Genomic DNA, 15,544 nt, shown 5'->3' with positions numbered 1-15,544 from the left:
GGCTGTTCCTTGTGGGACCTCGCTATCCAGGATGTCCGTGGCAGCCGGGGTCAGGCTGACCCCCGGCACCAGCCGGTCCCAAAACACAGCTCTGAGCCTTTCCCCACAGCCCAGCACCACAGGAACCCCCAGCCACAGCTCCGAGCTCAAAACAAACATCTCCAGTTTCAGCACCAGCATCTCCAAGCTCAGTACAAACAAGCTGCAATGAGTTTTGCATCTCCAGACAAAAGTCAGGACCTATGAGGTTGGACTTTTAAGTTGCTCAGAACTAATCCTGCTGACTTCTCCTTCCTTTTAATTAGTCCTGAGCACTGAGACATCCCCACGCTCCCCACGAGTAACCACTAATCAGGCAGGGTATGAGCTCCAGTAATTACCCGGATTTGCTCTCCATCCTCCCTGCAGTAATTGCAGCCCTGAGTAACTCCTGCCCTGAGCAGGGCTGAGCCCTGTGCCAGGCATGTGGAGCACGAGCCTGGCCAGGACCACGATCCTGAGCCTCAGCAGCACCCAAATCCCTTTAGCCCCCAAACCTGTTTTACAGGACTGACTTCATATGGAAAAGCTCTGGCTGGAGAGATGGTGGGGCAGGCACAGTCCAAGGGGAGGATTTTCAGAGGAAAAGGTTGTATTGGACCACAGTCCCACCTTGTTCAGACTCAGCCATGGGCTGGATTCGGTTTTTCCACAGCCCCTCACTTGTTAAGAGTGATATTCCCACAAAGCATTTTTTAGAGGGAAGAAAGGGGAGAGGGAAAGGAGAGGGGAGAGGGAAAGAGAAAGGAAAAGGGGAAGGAGGAAGGGAAAAGAGAAGGGAGAAGGATAAAGAAAAAGGGAAGGGGAAAGAGGAGAATCAAGGAAGGGAGGTAAGAAGGGAGAAGGGGGAAGATGAGAACAGTTCCATTGGAAGGGACCTGCATCCATCCTCTGCTCCCCCTGGGAGCTCTGTTCCCAACCTGTCATGGAGAAAAGAACCTTCACTTATCCCTGTGGGTCCCTCCCAGCCTGGGATATCCCATCATTCCATGAAAAATTCCAGCAGTATGGAGCATTTGCCATCAGTCCCATGGCACTTGCACAGCTACTCTGGAATGGAAAAATTCTTTATTGTAGAGCAAGAGCCTGTGTTAGAGCCCAGAAACGGACACTTGGTCCTGGTGCTCTGCATCCCTCTGGGATAAAATAAAATGGACCTTCCTCCTACAGCACCACAGAGTCGGCTCTGGAGAAGAAAATCCAGCTCCTCAGTTTCCAGTAAAGCCACCAACCCCAATGACAAGGCAAGGAAAAGGTTTTGCAGACATGACTCAGGAATGGGAAATGGAGAAAAGGGAAAAGAAACTTCCTGGGCAAGGAGCAGATGGGAAGAACCAAATCCCAGAGAAGAAATTCTTGCTCTGGGACTGACACCAAGAACTCAAAGGATGTTTCTGAAGAGCTGAGTTGGCCAAAATGGCCATAATTAGGGCACAGGTGCTCCAGCCCTGGGGTCATATTTTCACATGGGAGTTTCCAAAGTCTTTGCTTTGGGATTGGTTGCCCCTTTTCTGGGTAGGAAATCTGTGCCCAGGCTGCAAAATCCTGGTACTATGAGGGGCTGAGCTGTAGAGAATCACTTTTGTGCCTCCCCTGCACTCACTTTTCATGGAATCATGTAATATTCTCAGTTGGAAGTGACCCTCAAGGATCATTGAATCCAACTCCTGGCCCTGCACAGGACACCCTCAGGAATCCCTCAATGTTCTGGGATTTTTCTGGTTGTTAAATCACAGTCCATGGCCTGATTTTCAACACAACCTGACCTCAGCTCCAGCTTCACAGACTCCCCATTGCTTCCTGCCCTTTCCATGCTCCCAGGGCCCAGGAACGTGTGGGGATAGATCCCAGGTAAAGAAGGCCAGGAGAAAGGGAGAAGGAGAAAGGGAGAAGGAGAAAGGGAGAAGGAGAAAGGGAGAAGGAGAAGGGGAGCAGGAGAAGGGGAGCAGGAGAAGGGGAGCAGGAGAAGGGGAGCAGAAGAAAGGGAGCAGGAGAAGGGGAGAAGGAGAAGGGGAGCAGGAGAAGGGGAGCAGGAGAAGGGGAGCAGGAGAAGGGGAGCAGGAGAAGGGGAGCAGGAGAAGGGGAGCAGAAGAAAGGGAGCAGGAGAAGGGGAGAAGGAGAAGGGGAGCAGGAGAAGGGGAGCAGGAGAAGGGGAGCAGGAGAAGGGGAGCAGGAGAAGGGGAGCAGGAGAAGGGGAGCAGTCCTTCAGTCCTTTCCAGCACTGCTGGAAGCTGATCCATGACCTCCCGAGGGTGGCGAGCGCTGCATTCCCCGGCTTTAATAGAAGGGGCAGGATCTGATGTTCCCTCAGCTGGAACACAGAAGGAAAAAAGCATCAGATTTCCTGGGACCATGATCCCCGCTGATCCTGTGCCACCCCACTCCCCAGATATATAAAGGATGCCCCAGGTCATCCTCAGGGACACAGCAGGAGGTGGCACTGAGGTGGCACTGAGGTGGCACTGAGGATACTCCGGGCAGGATCGACCCTGGCAGCCTCCACCATGTGGGAGCTGCGCTCCATCGCCTTCACCAGGGCTGTCTTTGCGGAATTTTTGGCCACTTTGGTGTTCGTCCTGTTCGGCCTGGGCTCCGCGCTGAGCTGGCCGTCGTTCCCAGCCCCGAGCACGCTGCAGATCGCACTGGCCTTCGGGCTGGCCATCGGGACCCTGGTGCAAGCCCTGGGCCACGTCAGCGGCGCCCACATCAACCCCGCCGTGACCCTGGGCTGCCTGCTGGGCTCGCAGCTCTCGCTGCTCCGAGCCCTGTTCTACGTGGTGGCCCAGCTGCTGGGGGGGGTGGTGGGCGCTGCCATCCTGCACCAGATCACCCCGGCAGACTCGCGGGAGGGCCTGGCCATCAACAAGGTGAGCACTGGGCATGGGGGAGACTGGGCAGGGTCTGTGGTGGGTGGGAGGATGGCGACTGTGGCCAGCAAAGACCCTCTGGGGCCAGCGAGGACACGTGAATGGCACAGCCCAGCACCAGGACCCTGCTGCTCCAAGGGTCCTGCCAGGAGCAGGGAGGAGGGCAGGACTCATCTTCTTCCTCTGCTTTTAGGGCTAAAATTTCCTTTTTAGGAAATTTTAGGAAATCCATTTTAGGGGAATTAGGAAATTTAGGAAATAACTTTAGGGCTACAATATTCCTGAGGTCAATCACGTATTTCCCATTGAGCCGCTTCTTCCACCTGAGAAATTTTTCCTCTTTTCATATTGGTGCCAAAAATGCCCCCCTGTTTTTAGGGCTAAAGGCAGAGGAAGGATCCAGCTGGCCACAGACACCTCCCCTAGAGTCACAACCGTCTCATTTCTCCCTGGGGCTCTACTGGGGAGCCCTTGGATTCTGGGGGTCCCAGGGGTTTAAGGAAGGACACACCCAAAATGCCAGCTCTGCATTCCTCTTGTCCCAGGCTCATCCCAATTTCCCCTCTGGTGTGGGTACAGGCAGCCTTTTCCTGGCTCTGCTTTGGCAAAACCACAATTTCCAGGTTGCTGAAGTGGTAGAGAGAGGAGAGACTTGGGTCTAAACCCCAGATTGTTATTAGAGTCAGTTAATTGCTTCCCATTGTGATGGGATGGTCACAGCAGATCCAGCTGGCTCATCCCAAAACACAACACATGGATTCCCCAAAGCTTCACAAGGATCTCGGGCTGGTTTCAGACAGAGAAAAAATAAAAAGCCAGGGAAGCTTAGGAAGCCATGGGGGATTCTCCAATGGTATCTTGGCCTCCAACACCCCTTCCCCACTGCTGCACATAACAACAGGAGGGGGAAAGGAATTGAAATCCGAGGATTCACTGTCCCCTCTCCGTGCCCACTCACCATCCCAGGGCACAGGCACCTGCTGGGATCAGCATCACCCAACCCCAGTGGAGCAGGGGAGGAGCAGGGAGCTGGGCTGGGAACAGCACATGGAAATCACTTTTCCCACTGCCAGGACTCGGCTGCACTGCCAGGGTGATTAAGAGGGTTAAAAAGAGGGATTGTGGTTTAATCTGAACAAGGGCATTTAGGCTGGTAATGACCGAGGGTAATAAAAGCCAGAGGTTTAAGGGAGACTCAGACTGCTCCAGCTTTGTTGGTTTACAGCTTAAACCACCTGAAAGTGGGAACTGGGGATTTCAAGAAGTATTTTTCCCCTGTGGGCTGTTCATCGTGTGGCTGCCTGCACAGATTATCCCTGTGCATAAAAAGGGACAGGAACTGGGGAGGAGAATGAGGAAAATCTGGCTCTGGAGCTCGGGCAGGAGGGCATTTAGGACTTGCTGAGATCACCAAGTGATGGGATTGGGTTTGGGGGGACACAGAGAAAGAAGGGACTGAGTTGGAGGGGAGGAGGTGCAGCCAGGAACAGCTCCAGATCAGACCTGACAAATTCTCTGAGTCAAAAAAAGTGGGGAAAGGGAATTTTTTTCTTTTTTCATGCTGAAATATTTCTTTTCAATGTCTTCAAAACTTGTAAACTTTTCCAAAAGGCATTTTGAGTACGAGGAAAAGAAAAAAAAAATAGGAAAAATACCCAAAAAATGCCAATAAAATTTCCTGAGAAGTCAATCAAGCATTTCCCATTGAGCCACTTCTTCTACCTGGAAAACTTTTTCTTACTGGTGCCAAAAATCTCCCATTTCCTTTGGCTCCCCCCGATTTTGGATTCATCCCCCCCATTCCCATCCCCTCACAGAACTCAGCCCTGGAATGTTTTTCCTCCTGTTCCAGCTGCACAATGAGACCACGACGGGGCAGGCGGTGACGGTGGAGCTGTTCCTCACCTTCCAGCTGGTCCTGTGTGTCTTTGCTTCCACAGACGAGCGCCGTGAGGACAACCTGGGCTCCCCTGCCCTCTCCATTGGCCTCTCCGTGGCCGTGGGGCACCTCCTCGGGGTGAGTGGATCAGCCAAAACTTGGCACTTGTGGGGTTCTTTCTTTGTTTTTGCCCAAAGTTGGTCTGGCTGCATCTCCGGGCTTCACAGGGGTTTGTAAAACCCATGGGTTTTCAATAGGGAGAGGGGAAAATCCCACCCAAGCCATGGGAGAGCTGTGGCCTGAGCTCAGCTTTTATTTAGCATGAAAAACTTGATTTTCTGGACTCTGCCTCTGCTTGAGTCCCATTGGGAGTTCCAGGGGTCCACGGGATCTCTCCTGGAGCGACCGTGTTGGCAGCTGGAGCTCTGAGGAGCAGGCTGAGCAGTTTGGGATGGACACTCAGGGAAATCCCACCTGGGTGGGTGGTGATCCCAAGCAGTGCACACAGGAGATGCTGCTGGTCACAGCTCACCTTCCATCCTCAACATCCACGAGCCTCTGAGGCTGTGGGACCGTTCCTCTCTTGTCCTCAGAGGCAGGAGAGGGAATTTTCTGCAGGGCTGGGAGCTTGGGCTGCAGCACAGCAACACCAGGGACACACGAGCTCAGACACCTCCCGGGGCTGACTCAGGTGGTGGCGGCTCCTGGAATCCCTTTTCCTGGAATAGGAATGCTGGAGGGTGAAGCCGCAGCTCAGGGGATGAATCACCCTAATGACACCCCGACATTTTTTAAAAAGTGGTAAAAGGGTTTGATGCTGACATTAGCGGCCGTGCTGCTCCCGGCAGATCCGTTACACCGGCTGCTCCATGAACCCCGCCAGGTCCTTCGCCCCCGCTGTCGTCGTCGGAGACTTCAGCGACCACTGGGTGAGAACTTGGCTCTGGGGTTGGGTTGGATGAGGCCCCCAAACTGCCAGTATTCCTTGAAACTCACCAAGCCGGGCAAATTCCTGGCATTTCCATGCCAGCTCCCAGCTGGAGGAGAGATGGAGAGATTAGGAGCAGGAGGTGGGGCTGCTGGGTGCTTAATTGGCTTTTCCAAACTCCAAACTGGGAGCATTGCAACAGGATCAGGGTGTGAGGTCTGTTGACATGACTTAGCACAGGCAACAAAACCCATGGAGCGTGGAGCTGCTGACAGTCCTGGGGAACTTTCCTGTTCCTGGATCTAGGTACACCTTTGGGAACACTCCCTGGCTCCCCAGGGAATGGCCGAGGCTCTGAGCCTGCCAGAGCTCCAGCAGTATTTCAGCAATGCTCTCAGGCACAGGGTGGGAGTGGCTGTCCTGAGCGGGACCAGCAGCTGGATTTTGAGGATCTTTGTGGGTCCTTTCCAGCTCAGGAGATTTCCACGATTTTATTGTTTTCATCTGCAAAGAGCCCAGCTGGAGGCAGAGCTGTGGTGGTTGCTGATGTGTTCCGAGGTGTTTGGCCCAGTCTGGTGCCTCCTCCCACAGCAATCCATGAGTGGGTAGGAAAATGCTCATCTAGATGATGCCACATCACTCAGCACGTTCACAATGGGGCTGTCATTAATGCAGAGTCTGAGCAGAGGGGGAATGGTGGGGGAGGATGGTCGGGAATATCCAGGCACTGGAGGGGAGCTCAGATCCCCAGCAATGCCCAAAGCAGAGCCGACTTCGTGTTCTGTTCCCGGGAAGGAACCCAGGCCCCTGGAAAGCCCCTCAGCTCCTCCCCACCCTCCGCAGCCAGGCTGGGATTTGCTCACCCCACACTTCTCTCCTCTCCAGGTGTTCTGGGTGGGCCCCCTGATCGGGGCTGCAGCAGCTTCCATCCTCTACAACTACATCCTGTTCCCGCAGGCCAAAACGCTGTCGGAGCGCTTGGCCATCCTCAAGGGCTGCGAGCCCGAGCCCGACTGGGCCGAGCGCGAGGCGCGGCGCCGCCAGTCCGTGGAGCTGCACTCGCCCCAGAGCCTGCCCAGGGCCATGGCCGAGAAGGTGTAGCCAAACCTGTCCCTGGGCCGAGAGAGGAGCTGCAAACCTCTGCCGTGGCTGTAGTGCTCGTGCCGAGGAGCATCTCACCTCTCCCCTCCGCCCCTTCGCTCCTCCTGGGGCACTGACGCTCACTCCTCTCCCGGGGAGATGCTGTGCTGGTCCCACCCGCCTCCTGCCCCCAGCTCTCCCCATGCCCGGGGGCTTTCTGATCTGGGGGAGAGCCAGTAAATCCCAACCCACAGGAACAAGGGATCTCCCCAGGATTCCCTCTCCCACGTCCCCCTGGCAGGACACGGAGCTTGGCTGGGGCTGTTCCTCCCCGGGGAGCTCCGAGGAGCCTGGAGAGTGTTCATTACCCTGGGTGTGGAGGTTGCCACCCGATGCCTCATTGCTGCTGCACTCTGCTCCTGTCCCGGGTCCCTGCTCGGTTCTTGGCTCCCCCGCAGGAGCTGGAGCATTCCCTCTGAGCTGTGTCACACACGATGGGTTCTGCTGTGAAAGGGACCAAAGTGCCCCTTCCCACCCGCCACGGACACAGAGGTGCTCCCACTCGGGCTTTCCAGGGAAGGTGGGACTGGAAGTGTGGCCATGAGTCCCTGCAGACCCCACTGGGGAGCGCTTGCAAATTCTCTCTCCTGTGAAATGACAAGCCCAGGTAACAGCCCAAACTCACACCCACCTTATTTTTGGGCTTGTTCTTCCTCTCTCTCCCCGGTTTTCCTTCCTTTCCCTTCTTCCCTGTTCCCCTCAGACGCTCAGACCACCTGAACACACAGAGGAAAGATTTCACACCCAACGTGTTTCAGGTGTGAAGAATCAGAATCAGAATCATGGAATGGGTTGGATGGGAATGAACCTCAAACCCCACCCAGTTCCACCCCTGCCGTGGGCAGGGACACCTCCCACTATCCCAGGCTGCTCCAAGCCCCGTCTGTCCTGGCCTTGGACACTTCCAGGGATATGGAAGCTTTCCCAGGTTCTCTGGGAAATCCATCCCAGGGCCTCCCCACCCTCACAGCCAGGAATTCTTTCTCATCTCCACCACTTCCTTCTCACATCCCTTTCTCATGGCTGCATCACTCCAGACCCTCCAAACCCTTCCCACCCTTCCCTTTGCCCTGTCAGGACCTGGTCATGGTCCTCAGCCTGGCCAAGGAATCTGGGTTGGTCTTTGGGTGAACTTTGCTCTTTCAGCCATTGATTTAACCCCATTTCACTTGCACTGCCCCAAGTTCTCCATTCCCAGAGTGAATCCCAGCAGTGTCTCCAGCACTGCCCCATCAGTGTCAGCCCCACCAGGATTTCCCTGGAAAGGCTCTTAATGGGAATATTTAATGAGACTGGGCCCCATTCCCAATCATAAGGGATGATTTCTGGATCGTTCTGGAACATTTCCCTCCCCCTGTTGTGACAGGACCCCCCCACCACAGGGTGCTCTTCTCTCTGCTGCCAGGCCCCATCCCCTCCTCCCATCACATCCATCCTTGCCTTTCTCCCCGTGCTCTTCCTCAGCTCATGGAGTGGCTGTTGCTGGAGGGCCAAGGAGGGAGCCCAGCTTTGGTCTGGCCCAGCCCAGCTGTTTATCCACAGCCAATCCATGCAAACCCCCCCAGAGGGCTTTGCCAAGGCAGCACTCCCAGCCCTGGTTTGATCCACCCAAAAACAGGGATTCTGCTTCCCTTTGCTCCTCCATGGTGAATTTGAATTTTAGCTCAGAAGAGGCTTCTCAAAAATTCCCTCTGTTCTCAGCAATGACAATAAAATCATGTTTTAAATAAATCCCAGTGTCAAATTGTATTTCTGTTATCAAATGCTCACTTATAAAAGTCGTATGGGGGTTTTGATGCTTTTTAAAGGAAAATAAATCCAAGTATGTGTGCTGGAAAATCCCAGCAGACTTTTCCAAAGTCACCCTGGGCAAGTTCTGCTGTAGAAAAAGCCACAGCTGAGTTCAGTTATTTATTCAAATCAATGTTGGTGTGTTCAATGTCTCTTCTCCAGATCAAAGCATTTCATTTATTATTTACCCTGACAATGTTTAAACCTCACAGGGCCTGAACCTGAGGTTTAATGTCTGAGAATGGCTCTCCTCTTTCACATGAACCGCTTTAAATTCCCTTTTACCCCCTGAATTCAGACAGGGGAATCAAATACTGACACATCTATGACAAATATAAAGTATAAAAAAAATATAAAGTGCTATAAAAACCTCCCAGACCCCAAACCCCTGAGCCAGGTGGCTGAAGCAGCCCCAGTCTTCCTGGGACTACAAATTCACCTTCCCTGTGGAACTGTGCCACTTCCCAAACTTGCCCTGTCAGGAAACCTCCCAGACATTCCAGATTGCACTGGGGGAGCTGGAATTGGAGGGCAGGATCAGGAGCCCAGAGCTGCCAAGGACCAACCATAATCCTCCCTAAACTGGCAGCTCCTGGGGTGTCAGATGCCAAGAGAATGATTTGAGCCAGGATTTGGAACATTCCCATTCCTTCCAGCCCCAAACCATGAGGTTCCTCTTCTCCCACCTTGGGGTCAGGGAGCTTTGGGCTGATCCTTCATCAAAGCTGTAAAAATTCCATTTTACATCCCCCACATCCCCTTCCTTGTCCTTGCTGCTTGGCTGCCACGTTCCTGGAGCCATGGAATTGTTCAGGTTGGAAAATGCTTTGGAGACCTTCCAGTCCAAGCGTTTCCCCAGCACTGCCAAGGCCACCCTGGCCATGTCCCCAGGTGTCACAGCTTTGAAATCGCCCCAGGGATGGGACCTCACCCCTGCCCTGAGCACCTGTACCTGCTCCATTTCCCTTTCCATTGAGGAAATTTCCCCCAAAATCAAAACTAAACTAAACCTCCCCTGGCCCAGCCTGAGGCTGTTCCCTCTCCTCCTGTCCCTGTTCCCTGGGAGCAGAGCCCGACCCCCCCTCACTGCCCCTCCTGTCAGGGACTTGTGCAGAGCCAGGAGGTCCCTCCTGAGCCTCCTTTTCTCCTTCTGAGCCCCCCCGGTCCCTCGGGAGTTCTCCAGACCCTTCCCTGGAGCTCCAGCCCCCAGGGTCTCTCCTGGAGCAGAGACCCAAAGGGACCCCAGGACTGGAGGGGCTCAGCAGAGCCCAGCACAGGGGCCGTGCCCTGCTCCTGCTCCCCCAAATTCTGATACAATTTCAGTTAATCCTAAGGAATTCCCTCCTTTCCCCACTCCAACTGCAGGGAGGAGCATTGTCACACCCACCACTGATCCCTCACCTGTTGTAGGGACCCAAGAGCATCCAAATCCCTGCTCGAGGAATCTGGGAGAACCTGGGAGCACCGACCTTGATCCCAGTGGAATTACAGTACTGGGGGTCTCTGGGGAAAGCTGGGGTGGGCTGTTCTTGCTGGAAAACACCATCTCCCAGCAAATGCCATAAACACCACGACAGCCGGTCCCAAAACACAGCTCTGAGCCTTTCCCCACAGCCCAGCACCACAGGAACCCCCAGCCACAGCTCCGAGCTCAAAACAAACATCTCCAGTTTCAGCACCAGCATCTCCAAGCTCAGTACAAACAAGCTGCAATGAGTTTTGCATCTCCAGACAAAAGTCAGGACCTATGAGGTTGGACTTTTAAATTGCTCAGAACTAATCCTGCTGACTTCTCCTTCCTTTTAATTAGTCCTGAGCACTGAGACATCAGTTGATGTCTCATTGATCCCATTGATCCCAGTGCCTGGAGGGTTTCTGCACCACGTGGGAAAATGACTGGGAAGTAAAATCATGGCCTGGAGAAGTCCAAACTCACCTGAACGTTGGAAATCCCAGCACAGGACAAACCCCTTCAGCCCCTGGTCACACCTGGGGACAGGGAGGACAGAGCTCAGCCCAGGCTCACCTCGCTGGGGGACAGAGCTGAGTTCTCTGCTTGGGATTTCTTGGCCTGAGCTTCCAAAATTCTCCCAGTCCCAATCCCAGAGGCTGTGTGAGCCTCCAGCAGTCACTTTGCTGCAGTGCCATGACCTACCTGGGATCAGGTACATCATTGTTTTCCATCATTATTTTTATGGATCTCTTTGTAGATAAAGAAATATTTCCCAAGTTTTCCTTGAGGAGGAGGCAGGGCCAGGTGTAGGAAATGACCACAGACCATCCCAGAAGGTGCTGGTGCTCCAGGGGGAAGCCAAACATCCCAAAATTCTTCAATTCCAAGGGCTCTGCCAAAGGATCTGCTGGAGAGAATGAAGGTTCTGCTTCAATTTTTACCCAAACTTCCCAGCAATCCAAACAATCAAAAGAAAAATCCCACATTTCCAGACACCACTCAGTGCCAGAATCTTCAGCTCCAGATCTGATAGCACACGGGATGTTCCTAGCATGGGTCTATTTAACTCCCCAGTGAACATTTTTAAAGCTGACCAATTCCTTGGTGCATTTGCTCTTTCAGAGGCAGAACCGGGGAAAAATTGGATTTCCCATTCCTCAGCTGTCCATGTATTGTCCCCAGTGTTCTGCTGTGAACTTTTGGGCACTTGGAGCCAGGGAATTATGTGAAAATCTTGGGTTTTCATAGAACCATGGCAGGGTTTGAGTGAGAAAAGACCTTAAAGCTCATCCAGTGCCACCCCTGCCATGGCAGGGACACCTCCCACTGTCCCAGGCTGCTCCAAGCCCCAGTGTCCATCCTGGCCTTGGACACTTCCAGGGATCCAGGGGCAGCCACAGCTGCTCTGGGCACCCTGTGCCAGGGCCTGCCCACCCTCACAGGGAGAAATTTGTTCCAAATATCCTGTCTAACCCTGCTCTCTGGCAGTGGGAAGCCATTCCCTGTGTCCTGGCACTCCAGACCCTTAGAAATTGTCTCTTTTCATCTTTCCTGCAGCCCCTTCAGGCACTGAAAGGCCACACTGAGCTCACCCCAGAGTCTTCTTTTCTCCAGGATGAACAATCCCAGCTGTGCCAGCCTTTCCTCCCAGCAGAGCTGCTCCATCCTCTGCTCATCCTGCTGCCTCCTCTGGCCTGGCTCCAGCAGCTCCAGGTGCTCCCTGTGCAGGACCCCAGGGCTGGAGCAGCTCTGCAGGTGGGGTCTCACCTGGGCACAGAACCTCTGCTCTGGGGGGCTCAGCCCAGGCTCGGGGGTCTCTGGGTCCTGTCCAGCTCACACCCCCCAGCACCCCCAGAATGCTTTTAGGAGTTTTCAGATTCCTGCACTGATACCAAGAACTCATTAATTTATTGATGGTGTTTTTCAGGTGATTCAGAGCCTGGTAATGATTTCAGACCCCTCTGCCTTGGTGCAGATGAACTCCTCCAGCCCAGGTAGGATGGCAGTGCCAAGGGCAGGGGGAAATCACCTTCCCAGGGACATCTCCCTCCCCACATCCTTTCCATTTATTCCTGGGTGTGCTCCTTGTAAACCAAGGAAGGGCTGCACAGGTGAAGATATTTCCACAGCAAACACCTTTCCAGAGCAAAAACACGGCTGCCCCCAACTCTGAATCCCGAGGACACAACAAACAGCCCCTAAGAATTCCCGTGAGCAGAAAGGGGCCTTGGGATGTCCCTGGTGCCGGTGGCTTTGCTGGGAAGGGCTGGAGCTGAAAATCAGGACACTGGGGGTTCATCCCACCTTCCCCACTCTGTGATCTGATTTTCCAACCGGGCTTTTGCTTTCCCTAATCCCATGGGACAATCTAACGATGATTTCAATGCACATGAACTCCTGAGGAGGCAGAGCAGCCCCAGAGCTGCCCCGGGACCGCCAGGAGTCGCTCAGCAAAGAGCAGAGCTGTCGTTAATCTTTGTCACCAGCCAGCACCTAAAGAGCGTTCAGGTGGCATCCGTGTGACAGAGCACGGGTCACCAAGTCATTGTCACGGTGACCCCCGGCACCACTGCAGGCTGGAGCAGCAGGGACAGCAGCAGGGGACGTGAGAACAGCCCCAAACTCGGTGTCACAGCGCTCTGGCTCTGCAGCCAGGACTAAAGGAAGCCAAAGCCTCGTTGCTGCAGGGCAGGAGAAAGTGGAAACGCCACCAGCCCCAGGCCAGCGGTGTCATCCCTCAGCTTCAAAGGAAGGGCAGCAGATGGGGTCAGATAAGAGATCCTTGAATGCCCCAACTGAATCACCTGCACAGGTGCATCCCAAAGCAGCCCAAACCCTTCCCTGCAGTCCCCAAACTGAGGATCATGAGGGCAAAATTTGATGCTTCTGCTCTGTGATATTTCACTTTTTCCTTATCAATGTCTCATTACGAAATCCAGGAGCTGAGCCAGCAAGAAACTCCTTTTCTCTTGAATAACTGAACCAAACTTTCTCCTCTGATGTCATCCCAACCCAAGTCTTTGGGTCATCTAATCCCAGCCCACGACTTTAGGTCATGGCTTGGATTCGAGGATCTCAGAGGTCTTTTCCAGTTCAATTGATTCTGTGTTTCTGATCCCAGTTCCAGCAGAATTGGTGTCTCCTGTTCAAGACATCCTGGCACTGTTTTTATTCCTGCCTCTATTACTGGGCCAATCCTAAGGTCCTTGGCTGAGGTATGGAGCCAGGTGAGGAGGAAATCCCAAACCCTGGCTCAGCAGCGTTTGTAACCTGAATTTGGAGCAGCCTCTGCCAGGCCCCGAGGTGCAGCACAAAGCTGAACCCACCAGAATCAGCGAGGAAATGCAAATTAACAACTGCAAATTAACAACAGCCCCTCTCAGACTCTGACAACGAGCTGGGTGACAGCAGGGACTGACAGGGACCGGCACAGGGTGGCCTCAATGACACACATTGCCTGGGTGAGGCAGAGCCCGGGTGGCCCCAAGTGAGGATGAGGCAGCAGGAGCCTCCCTCCCACCTCCTCCCCACCTTGGGGTCCCCCTCCAGAGCGGGGGATTGGGGCAGGTTTGGTTGTGTTGTTTATCTGCCAGTGCGGAAGAGGAGGAGGAGGATGAGGAGGAGGAGGAGGAAGGAGGCAGTCAAACCTGCCCTTGTTGCCAGAAGCCTGCTGGAGTTGTCTCCTGCAGGACGTGTGAGTTGAGGCGTGTGTGACCCCTCCTCGTGGGTGTCCGTCTGTCAGCACCACCTGCCCCAGGCCTGCAGCACCTTGCCCAACTCCATTAAACCTGACACATCAAAGCACTTTCAGTTCAGCCAAGCTGCTCGGGTGGCAGGGAGCCACGGGGAGCACGGGGAGCCTTCCAAATGCCAGGGCTGGCATCAGAGGAGCCGAGCAGGAAAAGGTGAGAAAAGGTTCCCAAACTGCCTCGGGAAATGAGGCTGTGCGTGGCTGTGTTTTCCAAAAGTTTTCTCTGTCATTCCCAGCCCTATTTGATGATATCCCCTAGTCAGCTGTAGGATTTGGCTTGTTATTACCCACAGCTGGGAGGCTGAAGAGCAATTTTTTTGTATTATCAGCCAAAGCGTGGAGGAGCCAACAGCAAAATGCACCAAGGGAGATGCAAGACGGGGACATTGAGGAAGAATTTGAAGGATGGGGACAGGAACATTTTATCCAGCTGGAGCCACAGACAGGGCTGAAGGGAAGTGGCAAGTAATTATGGCAACTGGAATCCAGCCAGGGTGTCTTGAAATACCAGCTTGCAAAACTTTCACCAAAACACGCCAACGGAGCAGGTGTTTCGAGGATAACAGATCTGGGCTTTGACTCTGCAATCAGCCCTGGGATCAGCAGATCCAGGAGAAAACGATTATCAGGAATTAAGGCTGTAACAGATCCTCAGTCCCTCGAGGCCCTCCAGGTCTGTTTTGCTCAGGATTTTGGGTACAAAGGAAGAGAAAAGCTCATTTATTTCCAGTTCTGGACAAGAAGTCCCCTCTCCTTGCTCTGGACAGGAACCCTCCTGGTGCTTGACCCCCCAGGCCTGACAGCCTCCTCAGAAGGTGGCAGTAAATCCAACTTTTTGGATTTAGGGAGGATTTTACCAATGTCCTGCCTGCAAAGCTTTGCTCCCTGAGTGCTGGAGCATGGCTGCCCCTGCAGAGGAACCTGGCAGCCAGGGCCAAACCCAGCCTGGGCATCATTTGGGAAAGGAAACGTGGATCAACCGAGCAAGGAGAGCAGATCTGGCACCCAACCCCATCTAAAAAACAAATCCTGGCACAAGGCTGAGAGGGCTAGGAGAGAACCAAGAATTCTTTGTTAAGTGTCACCTGAGACCTTTTCCGCCCCAAACTCTGTCCCCAACAGCTCCACGTGCTCAGCCCCGAGAGCCACCCCCGCCACTCCCTGCCAGCCGAGCGGCTGCAGATGGGTTTGGGATGGAGGGCAGCGCCCCAGGAACATGAAAGGAGATGTGTAAACACAGCCTGTGTCCATACAGAGCCTGTGCTTGGTGCTGGCATTCCCAGGAGCGAAATCATTGCTCGTTGAGCAAGAGCTGGAGAGGCAGAAAGAAAAGAAAAGGAAAGGACGCAGGGTGGCAGGGGAGGAGACGTCATTCCAAGCTGGGAGCAGCCCCCAGCGCCAGCTCTTGCTCCAGTGCTCGGGAAGGAGCAGCAGAGAAGAAAGGAGCAGAGGTTCCAGCCAGGCTCTGCACCAGGAGCCCTCTCTATCCCATTTCTCCATCTACACACCTCAAGGAAGCTCCGGCTCATCTACAGCTCCCCAGATGGACAAAGCTTTCCCCAAAGCCTCCCCTGGACGGCTGCAAACCATTTGTTTCCTGAAGCTGAGCCCTCTTGACAGCCTGGGAGAAGCTCCAGGTGTTTGATTTTCCTTGACATTTCAGGGTCCCATGGAAGCGGAGCCCAGCCCCAGGAGA

The 15,544-nt window shown here is 54.1% G+C and overlaps 1 protein-coding gene across 1 annotated transcript; it reads left to right on the top strand.

The window, feature by feature from the left end:
• Positions 1–2,543: 2,543 nt before the first annotated feature.
• AQP2 (aquaporin 2) lies at positions 2,544–6,814 on the top strand. The gene is made up of 4 exons (XM_014893793.2): positions 2,544–2,906; positions 4,759–4,923; positions 5,634–5,714; positions 6,599–6,814. Exons 1-4 carry the CDS (start codon positions 2,544–2,546, stop codon positions 6,812–6,814), a joined length of 825 nt encoding a protein of 274 aa, XP_014749279.1.
• The last annotated feature ends 8,730 nt before the right edge of the window (positions 6,815–15,544 follow it).

This window comes from Sturnus vulgaris, chromosome 30 (genome assembly GCF_052056855.1).
Source record: "Sturnus vulgaris isolate bStuVul1 chromosome 30, bStuVul1.hap1, whole genome shotgun sequence".
Lineage (NCBI taxonomy): Eukaryota > Metazoa > Chordata > Aves > Passeriformes > Sturnidae > Sturnus > Sturnus vulgaris.
Note: the sequence above shows the minus strand (reverse complement) of the source record. Positions and strands in the feature narration are given on the sequence as shown.

Excerpts from the sequence above, each read along its gene's own strand:
- AQP2 (XM_014893793.2), top strand. The coding sequence starts at position 2,544 with ATGTGGGAGCTGCGCTCCATCGCCTTCACCAGGGCTGTCTTTGCGGAA. Across the intron at positions 2,907-4,758 it reads AGGGCCTGGCCATCAACAAG|CTGCACAATGAGACCACGAC; the intron begins GTGAGCACTGGG and ends CTCCTGTTCCAG. Across the intron at positions 4,924-5,633 it reads CCGTGGGGCACCTCCTCGGG|ATCCGTTACACCGGCTGCTC; the intron begins GTGAGTGGATCA and ends TGCTCCCGGCAG.